The sequence below is a fragment of the Micromesistius poutassou genome (assembly GCF_964030765.1).
Source record: "Micromesistius poutassou genome assembly, chromosome: 6".
NCBI lineage: Eukaryota > Metazoa > Chordata > Actinopteri > Gadiformes > Gadidae > Micromesistius > Micromesistius poutassou.
Genome location: NC_140276.1, coordinates 17,746,672 through 17,771,671, shown reverse-complemented (window position 1 = coordinate 17,771,671; position 25,000 = coordinate 17,746,672). Strand labels below are relative to the sequence as shown.

At 45.6% G+C, this 25,000-nt stretch overlaps 1 protein-coding gene across 1 annotated transcript in view; it reads right to left on the bottom strand.

The window, feature by feature from the left end:
- The window catches only part of LOC311345275 (uncharacterized protein), a gene marked incomplete at both ends in the record, with an annotated part of 65,314 nt that overhangs the window by 38,832 nt on the left and 1,482 nt on the right, over positions 1-25,000 (bottom strand). Inside the window, 1 exon segment of the mRNA XM_084469638.1 lies at positions 24,596-24,747. Within this exon segment, the coding sequence (XP_084325764.1) occupies positions 24,596-24,747 (152 nt within the window).

The window sequence follows — 25,000 nt, the reverse complement described above, 5'->3', positions numbered from 1 at the left end:
CTCTCTCTCTCTCTCTCTCTCTCGCTCTCTCTGTCTCTCTCTCTCGGGACTTATTATAGTGTTGCGTAGTGAAAGCATTCAGGAAATGAATGCGTCCTCAAAAGAACCCAGCAGCACTGATATGTTTTTGAGTAGCAGTCACCCAACGCACTACGTGAACAAACATCCCCTTATCTGCTGGCCGTGCGTTTTGCTGGGATTCTTTGTTTTTCCCGGGCCCCACTCAGGTGTGTTCTTGTATGCCAACGCATTGTTGGACCGAATCAAAGTGTTAACTCGTGGAATTACGATTTATTGCCCACTCATCAGGCGGCCGTTTGTTCCCGGTGAGTGGAGTTGTGATCAGTGGTGCATAGCTGCTGTTTGACTTAGTTGTCCTCCATTGATGTAAAGTGTTACTGACAGTTCTGGCCTAGTACCTCCGCACACGTCTTCTGTGGCTGCTACGTTCGTATTCCCCTCATCCTGCTCTACGCTTTGGTAGCGTTGTTCTTTTAAGGACGTCTCCATGCCACGTGTGGCTTGTCTATACCAGAGCGTAGCGTACACTCTCCTCCAATTAGCATCAAGCAAAGCTGGAGTCTTCTTCATATCTGATGAAAACTCAGGGTGGTTACCAATTAGTCTGCCGGTAATTATCTTCTTCTCCTTTGATCTCCACTATGACTGCTCTGTCAGATGCACTCACTTATTCATCTCCTATGCTCGCACTCTTTTGAGATTGCATACAGATTGAAGCACATAGAGAATACACCAGGCTTCAGAGGCAGACTTGAGCACAAATGACACTGTTGCACGCACTTTGTCATCCACAGTCTCTCGCTTTACCTGCCCACTGCCCGCCTGGTGTGTCCGGGGGTAAAGCCAGAGAGACTGATGGGGATTTTTAGACATTCCCTTTGATCTGGGAAGCAAACCAAATGTGTCTCTCGTTGAACACTCCGCTTAACACACTTAATCCGATTAAAGCCATAGTTCGACTATGCTCCGCAATTGGACAACTGCAATTGTCCGAGTATACATGGCGGTGAGTAAATGGATTCATTGGCCAAAGCATGTCATTCCCTGGTACCATAGGTGGCGCTGTGCCCATTTCAACTAGTGGTAATAGAGCCACCGGTTGACCTCTTTACATCACCAGCAACAACAAACTCAGGCGGCATTCGAGAAAGATGTTTTCAGTAGACAGCTGTCAGTTCACTTCGGGTCCATATCATTTCTCCGACGCTCCATTGTTCCGACCTCTCGTCATATGCCGACTCCAGCCGGAGGAGCTGGCTCTGCCGGTCCACATACGAGGTCGGAACAACAGAGCGTCGGAGAAATGATATGGATCCGAAGTGAACTGACAGCTGTCTACTGAAAACATCGCTTTCTCCTCCATGTCGCGTTTCAATCTGGACTTCAGAGAGTCAAAGCCAAAGTTCCTTTCCCCTAATTCCTTCTCGACATGGGCGAGATAAACCCCATTAGGAGTCTTTACTTGTTGTGGAAGTACCAGAGAATCTGAGAACCCGACGCAGTCTGTAAGATTCATAATATCAGAGAATACCCCCGTCAGTTTGGCCGCAGTGCAATGAATGAATAAAGATCATAGTTACTACTTTACAACCTTGTTGATGAGCAACATTTAGAAAAACATGTACTTTTAATTCAGCCTTAGGTGAAATCAGAGCCTAGTGTGTAGTGAATGCATGTTGATGATGATACACTCCTTATAGGGGGTAACTACATTGGCACGACACCGGCTTCCTCCATCTTCTGCTCCAGCTTTTTAAATAAATCGCCGACCCGAAGTGAGTTGACAGCTGTCTACTGAAAACATCTTTCTCCCTCCGGAGCAGCCCCTCCGCCGCCCGTCCGTATACAGCATTCCCCGCCGCATCGCAAGGAATGAATAAAGATCGTAAACACGTCGGGAGAAAAAAACATTTGTTTTGACAGATGTGCTCTAAGTTACTACCTTACAACCTCGTTGATGACCCACATTTAGATTTTCAGCCTTGGGTGATATCAAAGCGTAGTGTCTGTGTGCTTCCACCTTTACTGAATGCATGCCATGCGCGCTCCCGCGGCCGGGACACAATTCTTATAGGGGGTAACTACATTCACCAGCTTCCGCCATCTTCTGCGCCACCTTTTTAAATAAATCACCGTTTCTCGTTTTCCGACGGCGACAACAACACGACTATCGTCTCCTTCTACTTCCGGCTCACAGCCCCGGGAAAAGATCTCGAGCATGTGCAGAACGCAATTCAATGCATAATCCAATTCGACTCCGTATGTGCACGCTTAACTCCACTATGAATCGCATTATCTAGGGGTCTTAATTCGACTATGAGAAACCCAATATGATTTGATTTTAGCTTGACTAAGGTGTATACATGCATCTTAGTAATCCAATCATAGTTGGACTAACCAAATAATTTGACTTTCTTGAGTGTAGAGTGTATGCTACAGGTTTAGAGAATATTGGCTTGGTTATTTACTTTGTTTGTGGACGTTGTTATGGTTGGGGAATAAATACAATATGTTATAAAAACTTTTAAAACAATGAATGTTCTGAGCCGTTTTTGGGAATGTGGTAATCTTTTTGTCCTTGTTGTCTTTGCCATTTTGTGTGTCTCTGGTTGTTCACGTTATAGCGTGGCCGTCTCCCATGGCTGGTGAATCCCCGAGCAGTAATCCACACAGGTTCTATGCATGTGTTTCACCTGAGTCCCAGATCCCCTGAGGTTCTACCTACCAAGAGAAAAAAAACATCAAAAGAGCCGAATACTTAGAAGATTGACGCGACGCGCTGCACCGCCATCTTTGTCGGCAGATAATATTCTCAGTTCTTCCTCTGTGAAGTGGACAGTAAGTTGAATCTGCATGACTACCAGGATTAGCATTAGTGTCAACCACAGAGACAACCTAGACAAGCGTCACAAGGCAACGCAGAAAGAGGCCCCATTGCGTGCATGGGAAGAGAAAAAAGCTGCAGGCTTTTGTGCTGCGGCTTTACAGAAGCACTTTGGCAGCCATGAATTTGCGTTGAGTTTGAAGAAGCTTAGGTTGATAGGACAAAACATATCGCTGTTCATACCGGTATCATAACACGGTTTGCAGTTTGGCTTTTTTGAAATATACAGTCTGTGTTCCGCATGCCTAGCGCTGGCAAGGTGCCTGGACGTTCTCAATTACCCTCACCAGGGTAGAACCAAACCACATACTGGGAATTCTATATGGATTATGAATCGGATGGTTGATATTAAAACAAAGCCGTGTACGCCGCATGAATCGCTGAACCGCTGAACCGCTTTTGATGTACAAACAGTACATGAATGGAGTGTGGAGAAAAGGCGGTTGGTAGTGAGACGTTTGGCGTGTCATTCTGAAGGACGGCGTCAGCGCCAGCGTTTTCACAGCGATGGTAAACAGCAGGGCCGCGAGCAGACCCCCGAACACTCGGCACAAAATGGTGGATATGAATTCTGCTGAAAGCATTAGCTGTTTATACACCAAAATATGGATGGAATGGATTTTAGTTTGGATCGGAGAAGAGAGGTGGAGAAAAAGAGCACTCAAGAATAATTTAAACTCATCATCCATTATTAAATAATTGATTCCCAAAACAATTTCAATTAAAAAAGTATTCATAAGGCTGAATATTATATTAAGACACACGTTCATTTTTAAATTGATTTGATGGAAACAATTAGGCTTTCAATGAAAAGTTTTGAATTAACATTTAAATTGAACCAGCGTTTTTCCTACACAGAAATAATGATTCCCTAATGATTCTTTCGACAATCTATGCTCCTTCTGGTAATGTGCTCAAGGAATAGAACAAATCACATTTGACCTGTTCAAAGACAACAGCCTTTCTGTTTCCTCCTCTCTGGGCGGACGCGTTGACCTGTCTTAGAGATTTGGTTCATGGTTCGGTATTTACTTTCGTCGTAATTGAACACTACTCTGTTTTGAGGTTGGGTTTCACCCGCACGAATACTAAGCGACTGACGCATTTACATCTTCAACCTCGCTCCCTCTGTTATGTTTTATGGGGCACTAGCTCATTTGGCACATCATTCGGGAGCGTACCTTTTTTCTAGCCCGCTAATGTCTAAGAAATTAAAATAAGTCGACTCACCATACGTCCTCCTGAGGGAGAGAGAGAGCGAGTGCGAGAGAGCGAGAGAGAGAGCAATGGAAGCTAATTACTGGCGTTCCAGCATCTGCAGCCCAGCACAAGACTCTATGGGCTTTAATGCCTCTGTCACTTCCCATCCAGTCAATTGGATTGGATGTTTCCCAAGAACAACCTCCAGCCCTCAGCCTCCCCCTCACGCCGAGCACAAAGAGGGAGAAAAAAGGGAAAGGAAACAGGTCACGGTGAGTTCGCAGGATACGGAGTGATTGTAATTATTGGAGGCTCCGATGGGTGCAGAATGCTGAACGCCCCCAATGAGGTGGAGGGCCTGTGGGGGCAGGGTGACGGTGGTGAGGATGGTGGGGGCAGGTGGATGAGGTGTAGGGCCTGTGGGGGCAGGTGGGGGGACGGTGGTGAGGATGGTGGGGGCAGGTGGATGAGGTGTAGGGCCTGTGGGGGCAGGTGGTGGGGGGGGTAACGGTGGTGAGTGTCGTGGTGGGGCGGTTGTGACGGTGGTGAGTGTCGTGGTGGGGGGAGGTGCAGGTGGGTGGGGTGACGGTGGTGAGGATGGGGGAGGGGCGGGGGGTGCAGGTGGGTGGTGATGCAAAGAGAGGAGGGGGGGGGGGGGGGGGGGTGGGGGTTGTTGTATTAATCAGGACCAGGAGAATGATGTCATTGTGTATTGACTTGATGAATCACGATGACGCCCTGAAACGGTACAACACAACGATGTGCGTCAGTGGCGGGGGACGGGCGTGGCGCTCTGTGCCGAGGCCGCCTCGCGGTTGATCCGGTTAGCGTGCGGTCACTCACGGGAGGGACGGAGCGCGGCGTTGTGGCAGATTGCTCCGCTGAGCCCCGGCTCGCCTCGGACAGCAGCCTCCTAATGGAGGCTCAAGTAGTGATTAAAGAACCTCTTTTAGATCTCCATTGTGTTCTCAGCCCGAGAGAGAGAGAACGAAGGCCACTGGAATTACCCCAAATTTGGGTGAACGCGTCGGAGCCCGACGCGTAGTAGCGGCGCTCATTAGCAAAAAATGAACCCTCTAATCATGGAGATGTGCGCTCAAAATAAACTTCTTCCTTTGTTTTTCACCCGCGCGCACCAATTTATTCCCCTTTAATCTCAGAGCGTAAACTGCACTCCTTCTGAAGGCGGGAAGGAAAAGCAGCTTCCCGTCGGCAAAGCTCGCAGCTCAAAGAGTTGCAGTCGCAGTTGAACGGATGCCTGCTCCCTGTTCCTCGCTGGGTGTGTAGGGGCCCTCCCAATTCCCTGGTCTTTGCGCGTCTGTCTGCTGTCTGGGGGGCTTGGGGTGGCGGGGGGCGATGGATCAGAACCCTCCCCAGCCCCGTATACATGCAGTACACAGTTAGGGGGGCATTCTTCTGGAAGACCCGCACGGCTGTCAGCGGCCTAGGCCTGCCAGATTTATCATACTCTGTGAACTTGGTATTTTTGTATGTATGTGCGTGTTTGTGTGCGTGCAGGAGTGTTCGTGTCTGTGTGTGTGTGTGTGTATGCATGTGTGTGTGTGTGTGTGTGTGTGTGTGAGATTGTGCTTGTGTGATTTCTAGCGCAGGAGTTTATGCGTAAGTGTGTGTGTTTCTGTGTGTGTGTTGTCTGCTTGAGTGCCAGCATCCTTTTTGTCTGTGTGTGTCTGTGAGGCCGTGTACATGTGTGTGTGTGAGCATGCCTGTGTATATGTGTGTGTGTGTGTGTTTGTGTGTGTGCTGCTCATGTCCTGAGTGACACGGTGCTACCCGGTACAGAGATCTCCATATTCATGGCCGCCATCTAAGTTCAACCACTGTTCACTCCTACAAGATGTCAGGGGCCGACTGAGCTCATTCTATCCAGAATCTGACACATCAACTCTGCATTGAGCAGCAGTGGACATGATACCGGGGAGGGGATCCAAAGCACGAGTCAATCAAACGTACTCACAGCCATGCAGGTTTATGCACCTTCCACACCATTCATTTATTTATACGATAATCTGTTGCAAGGCGGTTGTTATAATGCAAAGCACATTTTTCACAATACTCACTTATGAAGTGGTATTAAAGAGGGACAGAACAATGTGCACACTGATTAAATTGCTTTTTCCACTCCAGCATTGAAATAGGCTTTCATAAAAATATTTTAGAACAGCAAACAAACCGAGAAATCCCAGGCGTCGTGATCACATTAACTTTACACCCTATATATCAACTGACTTAAGCCTTGCATTTGATACGGGAATAAGCAAGCTATTGTCTGTGTGTGGGTGGGTGGGTGTAGGTGTAGTAATGGGTGTGTGTAAGTGTAGGTGTGGGTGTGTGTGCGGTTGTGTGTGGGTGTGTTGTTGTGTACGTGTGTGTGTGTGTGTGTGTGTGTGTGCATTGGTGTTGGTGTGTATAGGTGTAGGGTTTAGGGGTGTGTGTGTTGTTTTGTCTGTGTGTGTAGATGTGGGTTTAAGTGTGTGTATAGGTGTAGGGGTGTGTGTGTGTAGCTGTGAGTTTGTGTGTTTGCGTGTGTGTAGCTGTGGGTTTGGGGTGTGTGTGTGTGTGTGTTTGTCTGTGTAGGTGCGTGTGTGTGTGTAGGTGTTGGTTTGGGTGTGTGTGTGTGTGTGTCTGTGTAGGTGTGGGTTTGGGTGTGTGTGTGTGTGTGTAGGTGTGGGTTTGGGTGTGTGTGTAGGTGTGTGACTGTGTAGGTGTGGGTCTGGGTGTGTGTGTGTGTGTGTTTGGGTGTAGGTGTGTGTGTGCGTTTGTGTGTGTGACTGTAGGTGTGGGTCTGGGTGTGTAGGTGTGTGTGTGTGTGTGTGTGTGTGTGTGTGTGTGTGTCAGAGATGTAAATTAACTTTTTTGCCCACCGGCCACTGTGGCAGGTGGATTTTAAAATCTACCAGCCACTCAACTTTTTTACCAGCCACTTTTTATACGCAATATTTTTTAAATATATGCATCAATATTAAACAATATAATAGTCAGAATAGTTAAGAAAAGTGTTTTTCATGCACATAATTTTTTTCCATCGGAAGTGTATTTCTATTTCTGTATTTCTTTCTGTAAGTAGGTGCTACCAAGGAACTGAGTTGCAAATGTTACACTCTTACTGCATATGATAAACAATACACAGGTATCTGCCATGTTAGGTCATGTTTATTTCAAAACATTTTATAATTGAACACAGACAGACTGGACTAAAATCTATATCACGGTATGATTTGAGGCATAGATGGTAACGGTATTATATCACAGTATGTTCATTTTATCTTCTAATTTCTATATAAATGCTTCTGAAGGGGGATCAGCCAATCAGCGTTCACTCCCTGAGGGACGTAACATAACAGCCAATCAGTGTTCACTCCCTGCAGTCCAGAGTGAATCGCAGCAGGAGGAGAGGTTGTAGCATTTGTTGTTAGTGGTTGTTGCCATTTGCTGACTCCCGGAGCTCTAAATAATATAATATTATATAATATATAGGTATCTATATAATATAATATATAATATCACGCCCAAAAGCTCTATTATGATATTATGAATTAAAGACTGCGTTGGGTTCTCCGATGTCTCTAGTACTTACACAACAAGTAAAGACTCGTAGTGGGAGTTATCTTGGCCATGGCGGAGAAGGAGTCCAGATTGAACCACGACTTCAGATTGATGTGGAAGGACCAGAGGCAGTCTTTAAGATAGCTCCAGGACGCCCGCCGGAGCTCCCGGAGTGTTCTAATTAAGCAATAGATCACGACAGGTATTGGTATGTTCTCATTATACCACAGTTAAGGGGGTCGCCGTCCCTCTGCTGCCCGTCGGGACGGACAACGCCCCTTAACTGTTGTATAATGAGCACATACCACAGCATATCACTTCAGTCATTTCACTGACTGAAGTGATCTATTGCTTTTATAAAACGGTTACGTAAGTATGGCGAAATGAAAGTCATAGACACCCTCAATTTTGAAAAAGCGAGAAAGTCGGAAAATCATTTTTTTTAATGAATACAAAGAAGTAGTCCCTCCTGGCTGCCTGCAAAGTGTACGGCGGTTGCTATGCAACACACTGTAGCGTCCTTCAGAGAGAAGGCTAGGCTAGAGACGGTAGCTTGGTTTGCCGGCAATTTAGCCTACTATCGAGTTCACTCACCGTGTGCCTATTGCTTTACAACATTTCCACCCTCTCCAGCAATCAACATATTTTTAGGCTTCAGTGAACTATGCTATTGCTTTTATATATAAATAAACAACAGTTCAAGTTAGGCGCGGAGTGATACGGAACTCCGTAAACTGAACGGGCGTCATAGCTGTGTGTATACGCTCAATATACAACAGTTGGGAACCAGAATCAGATTGAATCAGATTGCTTGATTTAAGCCACCCGTTTTATAATATCTATAATATATATAGAACACGGCCAAAAGCTGTGTGCCCCTCCAGAGGATATTATGAATAAACAACGGCGTCTCTGGCGCTACGTTGCTTCTTTAGCGCTCTTTAAGTTAAAAATCAAAAGAAAAAGAAAGCTCTCATCTAGCCTACCGGTCACACCGGTCACACAGTAACGTCAAAATCCATATCGTAGCGCAAATTCACCCCGGTGTACTCTGTACACCGTTTATACTGTAGTACACAGCTAGATATGCAAATTCGATCGGACCTATGCCCGCCACTGTGGCACATAGTGACACAATTTACCCACCAGCATACAAATCTACCCGCATATGGTGTGTGGCGGGTTTAAATTTCCATCCCTGGTGTGTGTGTGTGTGTGTAGGTGTGGGTTTAAGTGTATGTGTGTGTGTGTGTGTGTGTGTGTAGGTGTGTGTGTGTGTGTGTGTAGGTGTGGGTGTGGGTTTAGGTATGTGTGTGTGTGTGTGTGTGTAGGTGTGTGTGTGTGTAGGTGTGGGTCTGGGTGTGTGTAGGCGTAGGTTAAGGTGTGTGTGTGTGTGTGTGTCTTGGTGTGGATTTGGGTGTGTGTAGGTGTGGGTCTGTGTGTGTAGGTGTGGGTTTAGGTGTGTGTGTGTGTGTGTAGGTGTGGGTTTAGGTGTGTGTAGGTGTGTGTGTGTGTGTAGCTGTGGGTCTGGGTGTGTGGTAGGCGTGGGTTTAGGTGTGTGTGTGTGTGTGTGTAGGTGTGGGTCTGGGTGTGTGTCGGTGTGGGTTTAGGTGTGTGTGTGTGTGTGTGTGGGGGTCTTGCCTGCTATTCGCGCCTCCCTGACATTTGGTCTGTAAATGTTGACCGTAACATTTTGTTCAGCGTGTTGCTTTATTTTGCCTCAGAGCTAAGGCAGCGGTAATCAGAAAAACAAACCTGTATGTTTTATTGACTCCCCCACCCCCTCCCAGACACACCCACACCCACACACCCCGGTCTCTGGAAGACTGATCGCCGGGCCGCTGTAACCCAGATCCTGAGGTAAATAAAGGCTCCAGTCTAAAGCACGCGGCGTTTGACAAAAAACACCCCAACAACTCCCCTCCCCAGGCCTCGCATGATGTGTGTTTCTGCCACCGATATTACATTACAGGATCTATATGAGCGAGCACCCAGAAAAAAAAACCAAGATTATTTTTCCTTGGGTACAGTCTTATTTCATTGAGGGCCCTGTAGTGTTCCAGCTCTCTCTCTCCTTTCTCTTCATTCTTGCTCTCTCGCTCGCCTCTCTCTGTTTAGCTCCGCTTCATCAAATCAGGGAGAGGGGACCAGGCTTCATAGGCTGTCGTCCATGCTGTTTCTCTCCAGATAATATTGAGCGCCGCTTCTTGTTGCAAAGTGTGTTGTCTGACTCAACTTGAAAGGAGTGAAACTCCTTTGAATCGGTGCAGGAATCAATCAGGAATCTTGCCGAAGCATTGACGGTGAACATTTAGTAGATATTATGCCAGATGTGAATCCTTTGGTTGGGATTATAATAATCCATCAAACAAAGCAAACTACACGACTAATAAAACCAAAATATGTGATCAAATAGAATCTGAGTCGTCCTGATTTGGTTTGCTTCCTTTGTAGGATGAGACAATGGTTGCTGTCCATGTTGTCGCTGTAGTCATACTGAAGGTCTGTTCACTGGCAGTCTGATCTGTGAAATGATCCTTTGAGCCCGAGCAGTAAAAGACCCATGAGAACAACGCAGTCTCACTCAGAGTTTCTCAAAAACCGAAGCTTGTTCGGGGGCTTTTGGCATTAGCTGCTGACGCAAAGGGTGTCCTTGTGCGTCTTCATTCGACGCAGGGGGTTTTCAACTCATTACAATGTAATCCCTCCACGGCCAACAGTGATAAGACTGTAACCCTACCCTAACCCCAACCTAGCCCTAACCACTACTACCCTAACCCTAACCCTTACTACCCTAACCCTAACCACTACTACCCTAACCCTAACCCTTACTACCCTAACCCTAACCACTACTACCCTAACCCTAACCACTACTACCCTAACCCTAACCACTACTACCCTACCCTTACTACCCTAACCCTAACCACTACTACCCTAACCCTAACCAGTACTACCCTAACCTTAACCACTACTACCCTAACCTAACCACTATACCCTAACCTAACCACTACTACCCTAACCCTTACTACCCTAACCCTAACCACTACTACCCTAACCCTAACCACTACTACCCTAACCCTAACGCTAACCACTACTACCCTAACCCTAACCCTAACCACTACTACCCTAACCCTAACCACTACTACCCTAACCCTACCACTACTACCCTAACCTTAACCACTACTACCCTAACCCTAACCACTACTACCCTAACCCTAACCACTACTACCTAACCCTAACCACTACTACCCTAACCCTAACCACTACTACCCTCCTAACCACTACTACCTACCCTAACCACTACTACCCTAACCACTACTACCCTAACCTAACCACTACTACCTGACCCTAAACCCTAACCAACCACTACTACCCTAACCCTAACCACTACTACCCTAACCCTAACCACTACTACCCTAACCCTAACCACTACTACCCTAACCCTAACCACTACTACCCTAACCCTAACCACTACTACCCTAACCCTAACCACTACTACCCTAACCCTAACCTTAACAGGCAGTACTTGACCTACCATCTTTCCGTGGCATCAGATATCGCCGTGGAGGGATTACAAACCCCCTGCGTCGAATGAAGACGCACAAGGACAACTTTTTGCGTCAGCAGTAGACGCCGAAACCCCTGGAGTAGATTTTTGACGAACTTGAAGAGTGAGAATGTGTCGACCAGAACAATGAGCCTCAGTGCAAATTCTCTGCGTATCGATTCCACACCGCGGCCGTAGCGTGGATGGCACAACGGTCGCAGCACAGCTGTGTTCCAGCGGTGAGCTCACTCTAAACGGCTCCTCTGCCGTACAACAAAGAACAACTCTGTTTATGTTCTCAATCAAACCATCCAGAGAGCACAAGCACCAGCGGCATACTTTAGAACTCAGAGAAACAAACACTTCTAACCATGAGGAGGAGCACAGGGTTTTAAATGAACCCTTGCACACTTCATGCTGACCTTTCATGTCTCACTAATCGAGAAAAAGAGAAAAAAAACATGTCAGGATAATTGCATGCAGATATATAGTTAGGGGGCGTTCATTATCAAACAAAACAAACACACCTGGGGTAGCCACTCCATTCCCTGAAGAATCTCTCCCCAATTCTCCCAAAGTGATGACTTCATTCCCTGCTGTGCATCCAGCTCGCCATCCCACTATAACGGTCTGTGTTGCTCCCCTCCTCCTCGTTGTTATTCTGTCTGATGGAGAGCAGGATAAAGAGGCGGATCAGAGCGATAATGCAGACAGCCTGGAACAAACAGGTTAAGGCCGGTCGCGTCCACGGCTGGACTAAATCATTCCCTTTAACATACGAGTGTGAGCCCGCATAATAGCGCTCCCCCTGAACATTTACAATCTGACAAGCAATAATGAATGCCGGTAGACTTATTGCCCCCGAAAGATAAACTTTAATCAGAGTCTTTTGGCTTTCTCTGTATATGAGCATGCCTCTGCATATCTGGCTGTGTATGCATCGCGGCGAAGGCAAATAGCAAATGGGAAGTTATTTCAGATTATTCATTTAAATGGATGCCCTCCACTAATATAATCACCTCGGAGAGTGTCATCGTGACCCTCCAATCAATCTCTGTTTGATTCATTTTAACCGGAGAGCATTCCATTAACTCAAGCACACACCCTGCATTCTGACTGCACTGTCTGCCAATGCCTTTCACTGCATACTTCAACATTAAATCCTACTCCAGCAATTAACAGTACAATTCTAGTCTCATTTCTGCTGGCACCTTACCTTCAAAAGGATGAGTCATTACTTGTTTCCGTAAAGAGAGAGAGGGGAAGAAAACTCAAAATTGAGACTTGGGGTGAAGAGACTGTATTGTTTTATTTCCAACCTTGATCAATATCAGCTCTGGTTATCGTTAAACATGTTTTTAACTGTAAACGTAATCCTCCATCAGTCTTATGATATGCATGGCAAATCATATCATGCATAATGCATGGACTTTGTATATTGTATATGAAGGCATATTACGCAAGCAATGGTTTAAACACGAAACAATTAGAGGTGACTCATTTACTCCTACGCCGTTCATTTGCGATAATGAGCATGTGACAATGAACAATTGATTTTCCCTTGCACTGAAGGTGCATAATGTGATAATCGTCCCTCAAAAACCATCACATCTTGATGGTATTATCCCCCACTCCCCCCTTCCATCTGCCTCTTCAACGGGACTTCTGATTGATTCCAGACATTCTTCTTAGAGGAACATTATTCATTTGTGTTTTTAACAAAGCAGAATGTAATAATGAATCCAATTTGCTTTCTTTTTATTTAGTATCCGTCCTGCTTCCCGCCGCAGCGGCCTGCTTCGGGATAATCCCAGGATGCAGCGCAGCGCTGTGTGTGTGAACGTCTTCAATACAAGATTAACAATTGACAAAGGGTTGTGGGTTGCAGGGTGATTATTGGCTGCAGGCGGAGATTAAAGCGGAGCCCCAACACAGCTGACAGTTTGGTTATCTGTTTTGGACTAAATGAAAATCATGGCCTGAATCCCTCAAAGGAGATTAGGAAAATGTGAGCTCATTACTGATGTCCTCTCTCAGGTTTTTTCTTTATTTTGCTCGATGTATATATATATATATATATATCTCTCTCTCTCTCTCTCTCTCTCTCTCTCTCTCTCTCTCTCTCTCTCTCTCTCTCTCTCTCTCTCTCTCTCTCTCTCTCTCTCTCTCTCTCTCTCTCTCTCTCTCTCTCTCTCTCTCTCTCTCTCTCTCTCTCTCTCTCTCTCTCTCTCTCTCTCTCTCTCTCTCTCTCGCTGCAAGTGTTTTCAATAGGCAGCCAAATCTGTTGATTGACCTCTGCATCTCGGAGGAGCAGAGCTTCTTCTTCAGCGACGCCTACACGGTGCCACGTCACAGCCAGGGTACGCCGCTTTAAAACGAACAAATGCCCCAAATACAATACTTAACCTCCCTCGGATGCAGGTGAATCTCTTTGGTTCTCTACTCCTTCTTCTTCTATTCACCCTTTTATTCATCTCGCAGGCAAACTCGCCTGGGCGCATTTCTTTGAAAGATGATGATTTAATGACAGCGCTCTGGATAGCCTCGTCCTTGGTGGAGTGTGATGGAGAGTCACTCATTTTAAGCAGCCACCCCTCGCTGTGCCCTCTGGATCGGGAGGTCCGCTCCTCCAGTCATTAACATCCGGGGAGGGAAGTCTACCGCGTCGGAACGTCTCTTAGGCGAAACCGAGTGACAAAAATCACAGCTGACGTCGGGGCTGTCAAGGGGACACTTTTCCCCAACTAGAGGGGAGATCCGCCGGGAGAAGCCGGCGAGTGCATGTGTCAGGGAAACGACAGGGCCTCATGAATTTCTTGGCCACTTACATCTTTCAGGAATAGTTAGCCCCCCCATCCCCTCTCCTCCCACCCCCACCCCCACCACCCCCGGCCATTTCTCCTCTGTCACAAGGCCGCGCTTCGACCCCGTGCCGCCGTACACAAACACAGCGTAAGGACACAGTGATTGTGTTGCTCACGCTGACTCTGGTAGTAGGCAGCAGGAATCTCGCCCCACCCCGTTGTCAAAAGCAATTTTGCACAACACAGTTGTGATGATTCTATTATCATAGAATCATATTTTGTATGGCTAAAGATTTATATTGGTATTCAAAGCAAAAGAAAAGCAGGGCAGGAGAAAGTTTCTCAAGGTTGCCCTTCAGTTGTTTGCATTGTCGTACACAATGGGAAAGAAACGGAAGAGGTTTGACAGACTCAACCAGCGCTGCAAAGGTTCGCCTGACACCTTCTCTGACACACAGACCAAATTGTACGGTTATTTTTGTTATTTATCCCACGCAAACTAATGCGCTGCAATTCCTATGAAGAAAATTAATGTCCTATTGTGCAGACACTCTTAAACATCCCTGTCAACAAAATCCAGAGAAACAAATGTCTTCTGTTAAATTCTTGCATTCTGAGTTGAAGTAGCCGACCATCAGATGCGTTTTCAGCTGTCTACCCCTGTGAAAGGTGACCTGTGAGCGGCTGGATGATGCCGAAGAAAAGTTGTAGACGACAGCCAGGTTTCCCACTTTTCAGCGATTTATTATTGCAGTCTCCATAACAGCAACAGATTACACAGTAAGGAGGGTCATAGTTCCAACCAGCCGTCCAGACAGATGGTAAATGGCGCCTTATATACTGTGCCACCGGTAACTATCCCATAGTGGACTCTTCCACTAAAGAGGTAATATTAAAATAGTATCCCATGGCCATCTCACCAAACGATAACCTTTAGCCATTTTACCTTTAGCCCTTGATATTTACAACCCTTCTGTTAATGCTATGCCCCTGCCAATAAACATATAAAACATATTTACAACACATATAACCACCGAACACGGCCGCGCACCCTGGAGCAGACACAGGACCGCACAGGTAAGTGTTAACACAAACAACTTCACTTTGTACGTGTACAGCACCCACTTCTACCACCCCATATTGCACCACACATATTTACCAGTAGCACTCTGCACACGCTTCACACTATGCTCTCCTTTCAATTACAGTCTGTCGTCGGAGCTCAACTTCGCTCTCCTCTCTTAGCGGCGGAGCCGAGTACCGAGTGCCGCACCTGCCTGAAGGCATGCAATCACCTGGTCCACACGGTCCAATAAATAACACATATTCAATAAATAGAATCATTGAAATATCTGGATAAACTGTGCAAATACGCAATGTGCAAACTGTACTGCGCAAACTTTGGCAAATAAAGTGCTATCATGACTAAAGTGCAAAGTGCCGTTATTCCTGTACCTTTCAGTTATTGTGCAAAAGAACATAATTAATGTACAGCAAAATGTACAAGTAACGAAATGCACTTTGTTACAACCCCATTGCAAAGAATATCTATATCTATAAAATATATATATAGGCATATATAAATGCCTATATCCGTACGAACCAATGACGTTCTTCAAGCAAATTAACCAGTCAACATTTTGCAGTGAAAGGTGAACAGAAGGTAACAAGAAAATAAACGTAAAGAAGAGACTTGGTCACAATATGTTTTTTATTCTGTCATAACACTGTGGTTCGTGTACCTCATTAACTACATTCAGCACACACGGCCATTAACATTATGTTAGTCAGATTAACTGGTGATTGGTCGTCACAATGCCAAACGTCGATGCTGATATTTATCAATCAGGAGAGTTTCTATCATGCACTGGCTCTCATGTGAGGTAGAGCGGGTTCACTCGTCACCGTTCGATCCCCGGCTCCTCCCCAGCGGAGTGTGGAGGTGTCCCTGAGCGAGACGCCTCCCCCTGACTGCTCCTGACCAGCTGGCTGTCGCCCTGCGCGGTCCACTCCGCCGTGGGTGTGTGCATGTGTGAATGATTGGTTATGCATCGCGTTGGATAAGGGCGTCTACAAAATGCCCTAAATGTGAATGGAGAGGCCTTTAGTAGTAGTATTGTAAACAAAGCGTGACATACAACCGATGGCAAGGACTTTAAATATTACCACTCCTGTGTCGCCATAACAATGATTTAATTTGCGTGATTGTTTTTCACCTGCCACTTCAAAATGACGCTGAAATATAAGTACGCTGCATTAGAGCGTTTGGACGCCCGCGGCCCGCTGAGCAGCTAATGGGCGCCGTGGCGGGACATCCGTCAATTAGCCAGAGAGCTCACGCCGGGCGCCGTACAGTTGATGAGTCAGACGTGGAGGCATTGGAAGCATATGGTCCTCTTTAGGAGCACTTACAACTCACACACAAACACACACACACACACACACACACCGACACACACATGCACACACACACACACACACCGACACACATGCACACACACACACACACACACACACACATGCACACAAACACACACACCGACACACCGACACACACACGCACAAACACACCGACACCGACACACACATACACCCACACACACACACACACCCCACCAGTCCTCTCGTCTCCCGCTGAGAGCCTTTGTCATCCTCCATCCAGAGCTTCCATTTGTCCCGGTCGCCACGGCGACAGGACACAAGGAAACGCCAGCACCTGATCGCACTAATCAAACGACGGGAAAGAGAAGCGGCTCATGTCAATTATTCTGCCACGCCTGAAAAGTTAGTATGTGGCTGTAGTGGAGCGCCTGGAGAGCCTCCTGATGGGGTCACATTCTGGTGGCCTCGCGGACCTCACGGCCTTGCAGTCTCCAGGCCTCCACACTGGTTTCAGCGGGGGGGGGGGGGGGGACCTCGCCTTGACGGACAGACTCCTTCAGCCAATCAGCAAAACATTTGACGTCAATCACGGTGTGCTGTAGTGGTGGATTTCATGATTCGTTTGAATGAATCAGTTTGTGTCAGTCAGTTCGCCAAGAAGAGTTGTTTGTTCGTTTGTTCGCATTTCCGGTAGCGGTGAATCATGGTTCTCAATCACAGAGTCGGTCAGACTCGGCTCCTCCCTCGTTCTTGTTCAAACAAATTTGCATTCGCGATTTGCGAATGCTCAGCTCCTCCCTCGTTCTCATTCTCGAACGAATCACGATTGTGCAATGGTGCAAACGGTCATCAATCAACACAACATTAACTAAGTTCATTTTAGCTGAGGAGCGCTTCATGTTCAGCGACTAGTGGGTGGAGCTGGGAGTCGAATCTCAGCGAACAAACGATACGAACGAGACGAACTGAAACGGGGATCAGGTCGGTTCGTTCATGTTAAAGAGTTGTCCGTTCGAACTGATTCGTTCGCCAACGAGCCATCACTAGTGCGCTGTTCAGTGGATAGTCTACAACTGGGGGAAGACGAACAGCAAAGAACACACACAGTACAGTATTTCGCTGAGAAACTTTGGGAAGTGCATACTCTAGTTCTTGTTGAATAAATGTTATTGAGTCTATTTCTGCAATCACTGCACTTACTGCTGCTCTTACTCTATTCGTGTTAGCGCTTCAGGGGAGCGTTAACATTAACGCTTAGCCAGTGGCGGCCTTCATTTAACATCATCAACCACGATACACGACCTGATTGGCCGAGAATGCATTTCTGCAAATTGACGTGGGCGGCCAGGTCACGTGATCAGGATGGACTCTGCGGCAAGATTTAGACCCAGGTAACGACGAAACCGTGGTAACCTGAAGGTAATTGATTAAGCCTCTGGTCATCTGTAGCGTGGACAGAGGCTGGGGGCTATTATCCTACGTCCGCCCGGGCATCGGGAAACAGAGTCCTTTCAGTTAACGTTAGTGAGAGAGTCGGCGCCAGACGCTCATTACCAATCTGTAAGATGTTTGAGGGAGTTCTGTAGCACGATATGAAACGAGGAGACTAAACGAGGCCTGGTAGCATGTACGCTGTACCTTCACTTTTCTATTTTTTGCTTTTTGAATTTGCAGCTTATTCAAACAGAACGTGACTGGGAGAGAAACGCTGATAAGCCGACGTATGAGAGGGGAAACAGGCAGAGGGGAAACAGGCAGACGCTCAGTCTTTTTTTTAGGGAAGGGTTTTGGTTTGTGGTTTGCTGTTAACATGATTCCTGCTGCCTGATTGATATCAGAGTTGACGCCTGACTTTGCTCTCCTGATCCACTTCCCTCCTGGAACATGAGGAGTTCTCGAGTCAGCATGTTCAGCACCTTTCCCCTCCTCTCGATTCATGGTTTTCCATTGAAACACAAATCTGATCAGATGTGTCTGAGCACTGCAAGGGATGCAGATGTTCAACCAGAACAAGGAAACAAGACTTATGTGCAAATAAAAACACATAACCAGGTGGGCATCGCAATGCACACCTCCTGAACTTATGCACAGGTAAAAGGTTTTACAGGCCCAAAGGGGGACCCCCCAGACCAGCAGGGATCCCTCACCGGAACCTCGTCGCTTTGTCTGTGGACCAGAAGAACAGCCTTCCTTCATAAACACCCTTTTTTCCACCCAAAGTTACCGCCCAGCACATCCTTGGGTCTCCCTGGGTACTCTTGTTGCCAAGTGAGCCTTAATTAGCCAGCATCCACCAGGCTTCCATTGTGTTCTGTCAGAAAGGGCTGACATTTATTCATATCTAAAACATGCAAATGGATGATTAGAACGCGAAACCCAGAGGGCCGTGTGTATTAGCATATTTACATTGACACCGCACAGAGATCCAAATAGCTAGACACTAGGCTCCTAATGGGTTATGTCCCCGTGCTTTGCTTATGCCGCTAATGAAAATGTGCTAGCTAGGTAGAGAGGCATCTTTTGCAATTACCCAGAACGGCGATGGGTGGAAATAATGTCTCTGGAAACGCCACTGGATTGACATCGGACAGCGAGAGGTTATTATGCTCACGCGGGGATCGACAATGAATACCCCGGCTGGCATCTCTCAGTTCTGATCCTTATGACAGTTAAACAGATGAAGGGCGATCCACACAGCAGACAGCACCGCAACCAATCAAACAGCCCACCTGTCGTTGACCTGAGCTCGGTGTCAAGGTGAACGGGACATATGTTCTTCCAGTGTTAACACAGGGGTGCCTGGCAGAGTAAGGTCATGTATTTATATTAAAGTCAGAGCGTACCCCTGCCCATTAGATCTCAGTACTAATGAGACCACTTGAGTATCTCGCCTGATGTAACGCCATCACCAGCCGCGTGGAGAAACCCTTTAATGCAACATCAGCGAGATTTGAACAACGTCCCTCAACTGTCAAATGAAGGGGTGGCCAGGAGGTGGATTCTACTTTGAACCGGACAGATAAATATCATTAATATCAGTGTGCCCACGGCTCATATTTAATGACCTCTACTGCTCCATGACACCACACTTTTTTTCAATGAATGATTTAACTGATAATTGTAGGATCAAATGATGACAAAAAAAACATGCCTCTCAACTAGTAACCAAATAATATATTCTAATTAATGTTGTAATTTTACACTGGAGTAAATTATGCAGAAGTAAGATGAAACTGTCTAAAAATGTGTGTGCATTAAATATTGATTGAACATCATCAGCACATTTGAAGTACCCCTCTCTTGGCAGTGTGAAGGTAATCAGGAGTGCCAGCTCAACGATATTGAAATAGATTTTCAGACATATTATTTAACATAAAGACGAAGAACATGAAAGCCAGTTACCTGTTTTCTCTAGAATATTAACAATCTACAAACTACAAACATATTGGATGCTGCAACAAATAATGAAATTATAAAATCAAGTGCCCTACTCTACTTTTATGTCATCCATCTTCTGTATTATTATAGACCAACTGAATTTTTGAAGACCAGAAATTCTTTGCAAACATTGAACAGATGTTTGCAAAGAAATACATGTAATGATTTTCACTAATCAATGCTTTTACTCTGACAGTAAACAAGACATGACTTTTTGGTGTAATGCAAATTAAAAATTTATTCACCCTGTCTACTATATTATTGATTGGGGTGTCTATCAGTGTCAATACTGGTTACTTAATCAATTAAACCAGGCTGTGTAACCTGGTTCAATTGATTTGACGCAACAGAAGAATAAAAATATCAACTGTTTGTATTTGATTATTATCAAGATGGAGAATTTACACGTTTAATGCTCATCCCATAGAATGTATGGGTAAGGCTTTACAATAAGGGTATCATAATTAACGATCAATTACGAGTAGTTATTGCAGTAATAAACATGAACTCACAGTTAATCATGTACCAATGCAGCTAAAGCAGAAGTCAGGCAGACAACATTCCCCTTCTACTTCTCGATCTACGTTGGGTTCTTCATTCCAACATCGCCATCGCAGGCCCCTCCCCTTCACCTCTCAACCAATCAGGACCTCATGCATTAACAGGAGCACAATTGCGCCGGGTGTCTGCAGGGCCGACGGACTGCGGGTGTAAGGGGGACAGGCTTGGGGGGGCCCGAGGCAGAGGGGGGCCCATGGGAAATTTGAAAAAAAAAAAAGTATATATTTTTTTTGTGTTTTTTGATTGTTGCTCAAATTGTTTAATAACGTAACTAAATGTCATGCGGCAATATGTCACAGCCACAGTTAAATACATTGAAGTCTGGCTCTCAGAAGAGAAAGGTGAAGAAAGACAGGGAGAGAAGACACAATTGAGGAAGTCAGGTTCTGACTTATTAATAAAGGTGAGCACAAACGTTTAAACACACAAGATGAAACCCCATTCTTAACTCTGTTATCGTTGCTAAAACTAACAGAAACAACCCAAAGCAAGAGCAGACAATAGGCTACACTACAATGATGAGGCCTTGGTTATTAAGGTAAAGGATGAATAAAGTGGACGGTAGGCTAATATTGCAACAGCAGGCTACTGATTTAAAGCAACCTAATATTAAATGAATACTAAGCCGTTATCAGGCTACATGATAAATAAGTTTCATCGAGACTCATCACTGCTCTCCTCCATCCCCTTCCTATCCAGAACTAAGCTCCACCTTTCTACGGAGAGAGAGAAGGCATCCTCCAGGATGATTGAAATGGTGTTCATGGTTACCAGTGGTGTTCATGTTAACTAACTCAGTAATGTATACATTGATAATAAGGTTAGGGTTAATCGTAACCCACTACCCCTAACCCCTATGCTAATGCTATATAATGATGCTTATTTCAATTAACTCATTTTAATTACTTAATGTAAGTATTGACAATGTAATCCCCTTCACAGCTTTCCATCCACTAAACAGTTGGCAACATGAATGTAGTCTGTAATAAAAAATGTCAACCGGTAAATAGATTATAATTATATGATTATATAGGCTATTATCTGAGGCTGAGGCTATTATCTTTGTGTATAACTTGCATAACATAATATACATTATACGTATACGACTATAAATATGAATATTATTAGGACTTTTCTGCTGGAACTATCGGATCTGACTGAAAGTTCCTTAGGCTCCGACTCTGACTCGGGGGGTGAGGTGAACACTTTCCCAATCCCAAGTCTATTACAGTGACTCCAACACGACAGAGTGACTCTAATTACCACAGCCCATCATCAAAGGAAGAGTTTAAATTTGTATTTGGGGAGGCGCAAAGAAAATCCAGATTATGCTTTGGCCGATGTGTTTGTGACAACGCACGTCTCTGTTACCGACAATCTGACAGCGTTGTACAAATCAAAAGGAATGTAAACCACCAGGCTTTGTTCAGGCCGATAGCACCTGAACAGAGAATCAGATTATTCAAAATCGGTGGATCTCACCCCACATGCTAAAAGTATTGAAATTGCACACATTACAATTATAAAGAGATGAAGAAAGGTCTGCAGGGCATGCTGAAGCAGAGCAGCCCTGTCTGGATCATGCCATAGTTAACGTGGGCTATTTTGAAGCTGCTCAATTTACAGCTGCAAAGGAGGCTGAGAGAATCATGTGCCAGCCAGGATTGACCTTTAGCTGTTGCACATATTTCAAAATACTAAACTAGCGCTTGCTATACCATTCCATAGTCACATATTTATTTTTATAAAACATATTTTATTCATGTTTCCAGATGTTTTGAATAGCCTAAGTTCAACTCACCCCCACCCACCCCCCTAACACTGCCTTGGCTAATGACCTTTTCATCTATTTTCAATATTTTTTACCAGAAAACATATCGAAACTGCCACGTCAAACTTTAAATTGACCTTGCGATGGAGCACGCTTTATTAAAATGATATCTGCCTAATCTTCCTTAGATGAACTTCAGATCTAACGGGGTGATATAAGCCGGTGCCTTAACATGGTGGCGTGCGAGAAGGTCAGTAACGGTTAGCCAAGCTACAAATCACCTTGCTAATGTAGCGCAGCCACAGCTAATGGGGAACATGTGGAAGTACATTATTGATGGCAGTTTTAAGTCTGAAGTTATAATGATCATCAGGCCAAATGGTTTTCTGACTAGAGCAGGTTTTCTTTCCCATCATGGCTATGTTGCATATACCATTAGTATTAAATTGTAATTAATAAAGTAGTTATTAGGTTTTTTTTACTGCAAAGGCTAAAAACTTAAACATTGGCACATTTTTGGAGTGAGCAGCTTATGTGTGTGCATTAAATTATGTCCAAAGATATTTACTCACATTTTTACATCCATTATCTTTCTGACCCTGAACGATTTTATTACATTTTTAGTCATTCTTTTTTTTAAATTAAATATTCTGAATACAATGTTAAAACAAGCACATAAACAAAAATGTGTTTGCATTCAACGCAGGCTTAACACAATTGTGTACAGATAACTATGAAAGAAAACAGCAGCAACAAAGAATATATGCACAAGGTTTTTCACCTTCACAAATTGGTTTATCCCGACAATGAATATGCATGGGGTTCGCTGAATGCTCAACTCATCTGCACTATCTGTTGTGCTATTAATTTAAAGCATAAGTGATTTGTGATGCCCAATGAGAAAAAACCTTATATAATCATCCCTGAGGTGCTAAGCATGCAGTAAGAGCGTGGCGGAGAATCAGGCAGAACGCCAACTCGTCTCTCTAGGGTAGCACTAATCATGTTCCTTTATTATCCCCAAAAAGCATGGCTGCCATATAGGTTACACGATGTCTCTTTCTCTGCATGCGCTCACTTAACATTGTGAAATATTAATAATACAATTTTTGTCAATTAACACAGGCCCATTTTCCCATTCTGTATGTTTTTCCTTTCCCTTATGAAAATTCAATCTGCGCCAAATCACCCAAATACGCAATAATAAGACACATGATTTGATGTGCTATTATTGTTTTTAATCTTTTTTCGGCACACTTAAAAGTAAGTTTCCGTCATAACTCGCCTATGATTTTGAATTTACGACTGAATGAATAATTCAGGTCTCGTATTCACACACTGTTGCATCATTGAGATATATGAATGCATAAGTAGAGATACCCCTTCATTAATGTTGCAGTGCATTATGGGCCCCAGCATCCTTCCAGACGCCTGCGAGGCCGCCGGTGACATAAGGGGTGTCTGCTGTCCCGCGTGAAAAAAACTAAAAACAAGCCAGCTCTCAAAATGGTGAATAATAGAGGAGAAACTGCCTTCCTTTCAGATCATCAAAGTGGGTTTCTGTCAAGAGTAAAAGGCACAGACAGAGAGAGGGAGAGAAGAGAGGGAGAGAGAGGAGAGGGGGGAGAGAGAGGGCGGGAGAGAGAGACAGGGATTGATAGGCGAAAGGAGAACTTTGGTCCATAGCCAGCTTGACAGTAATGACATTTCCTCTCCTTGTTTGCTTGACAGAAACCTATTGTTAGTGGCTCTCTCTCTTTTCTCCTCTCTGTGGGCCTTAATGCACATCACTCCTTTCAAAGGAGATGGCTGTGATATTTTGAACAGTCGAAAACGACCCGGGAACAACCTCCTCTTTCTTGCGGGTGGTTTAACCTGATTGGCCGACGGTTTCCTGCACAGATTAAAGCAAAAAAATACAAAGGCAGGCCCTGCGCTTTGAAGAGTATTTACAATATATGGAGAAACATTGGACTGTACACCGCAGTGCCTCGCCGTGCCCGTACCTCTGGAAAACCAGGGCAGCGATTCCCAAACCCCGTGTACTCTGAGGTGAGGACTGGTACCTGAGTGCATGAGTGCCTCCAGTCCACATAAAAACCAAGGTGTGATGGGAATGCAAGAGATAAGGAAATGGAACCGCGCTTTACTTTTTACTCATTTAAATTTTTAACGTGGTTGCGGATGTTCCAGCCACGCCAGCCTGGGCCGTGTTGCGTGTGTGTGTGTGTGTGTGTGTATCTTTGTGTGTGTGTGTCTACGCTGAGAGCCATTACGATTGTGTTACAATCCCACAGATTATTTATTAATCCAGCAGTGAGAGGTGCAAGAAGCCACACTCACTCACACACACAGACACACACGGACTCACTGCAGACGCACACACAGTCACAGATCCGTTCCTGAGCCCTTGAAGTGAATACAGGGAGAACGCAGCAGGAGCCAGCAGACTGGTTCTTTTCACCCTCTCCACCCCGCTTCCCTCTCTGCTCTCCATTGTCGCCTCTGTCAAGGAGCTGACGGAGGCGACAGCTGCAGCAGACAACGGTCTCTCCAGATGGGTCCCGGGTCTGGGCTGCAGCGGGACGGAGCGCAGGGAAGGCGCTATTAGAGGATGTGATCCTCCAGTGTCCTCGGTGGCGTGACTTAAAGGGGCGAAGGGAAAGCACACCACACCTCCATTATTGAACGACCTCTCTCATTCAGACCCCTGCTGCGGGGGGGGGGGGGGGGGGGGGAGGGGGGGAGGGGGGGGAGTAAGAGGCGGAGTGCGTCTGCCGATGATGGGCAGAGCTCGTTGCTTGGTAACATGCGTGTTCCTTTCAGTA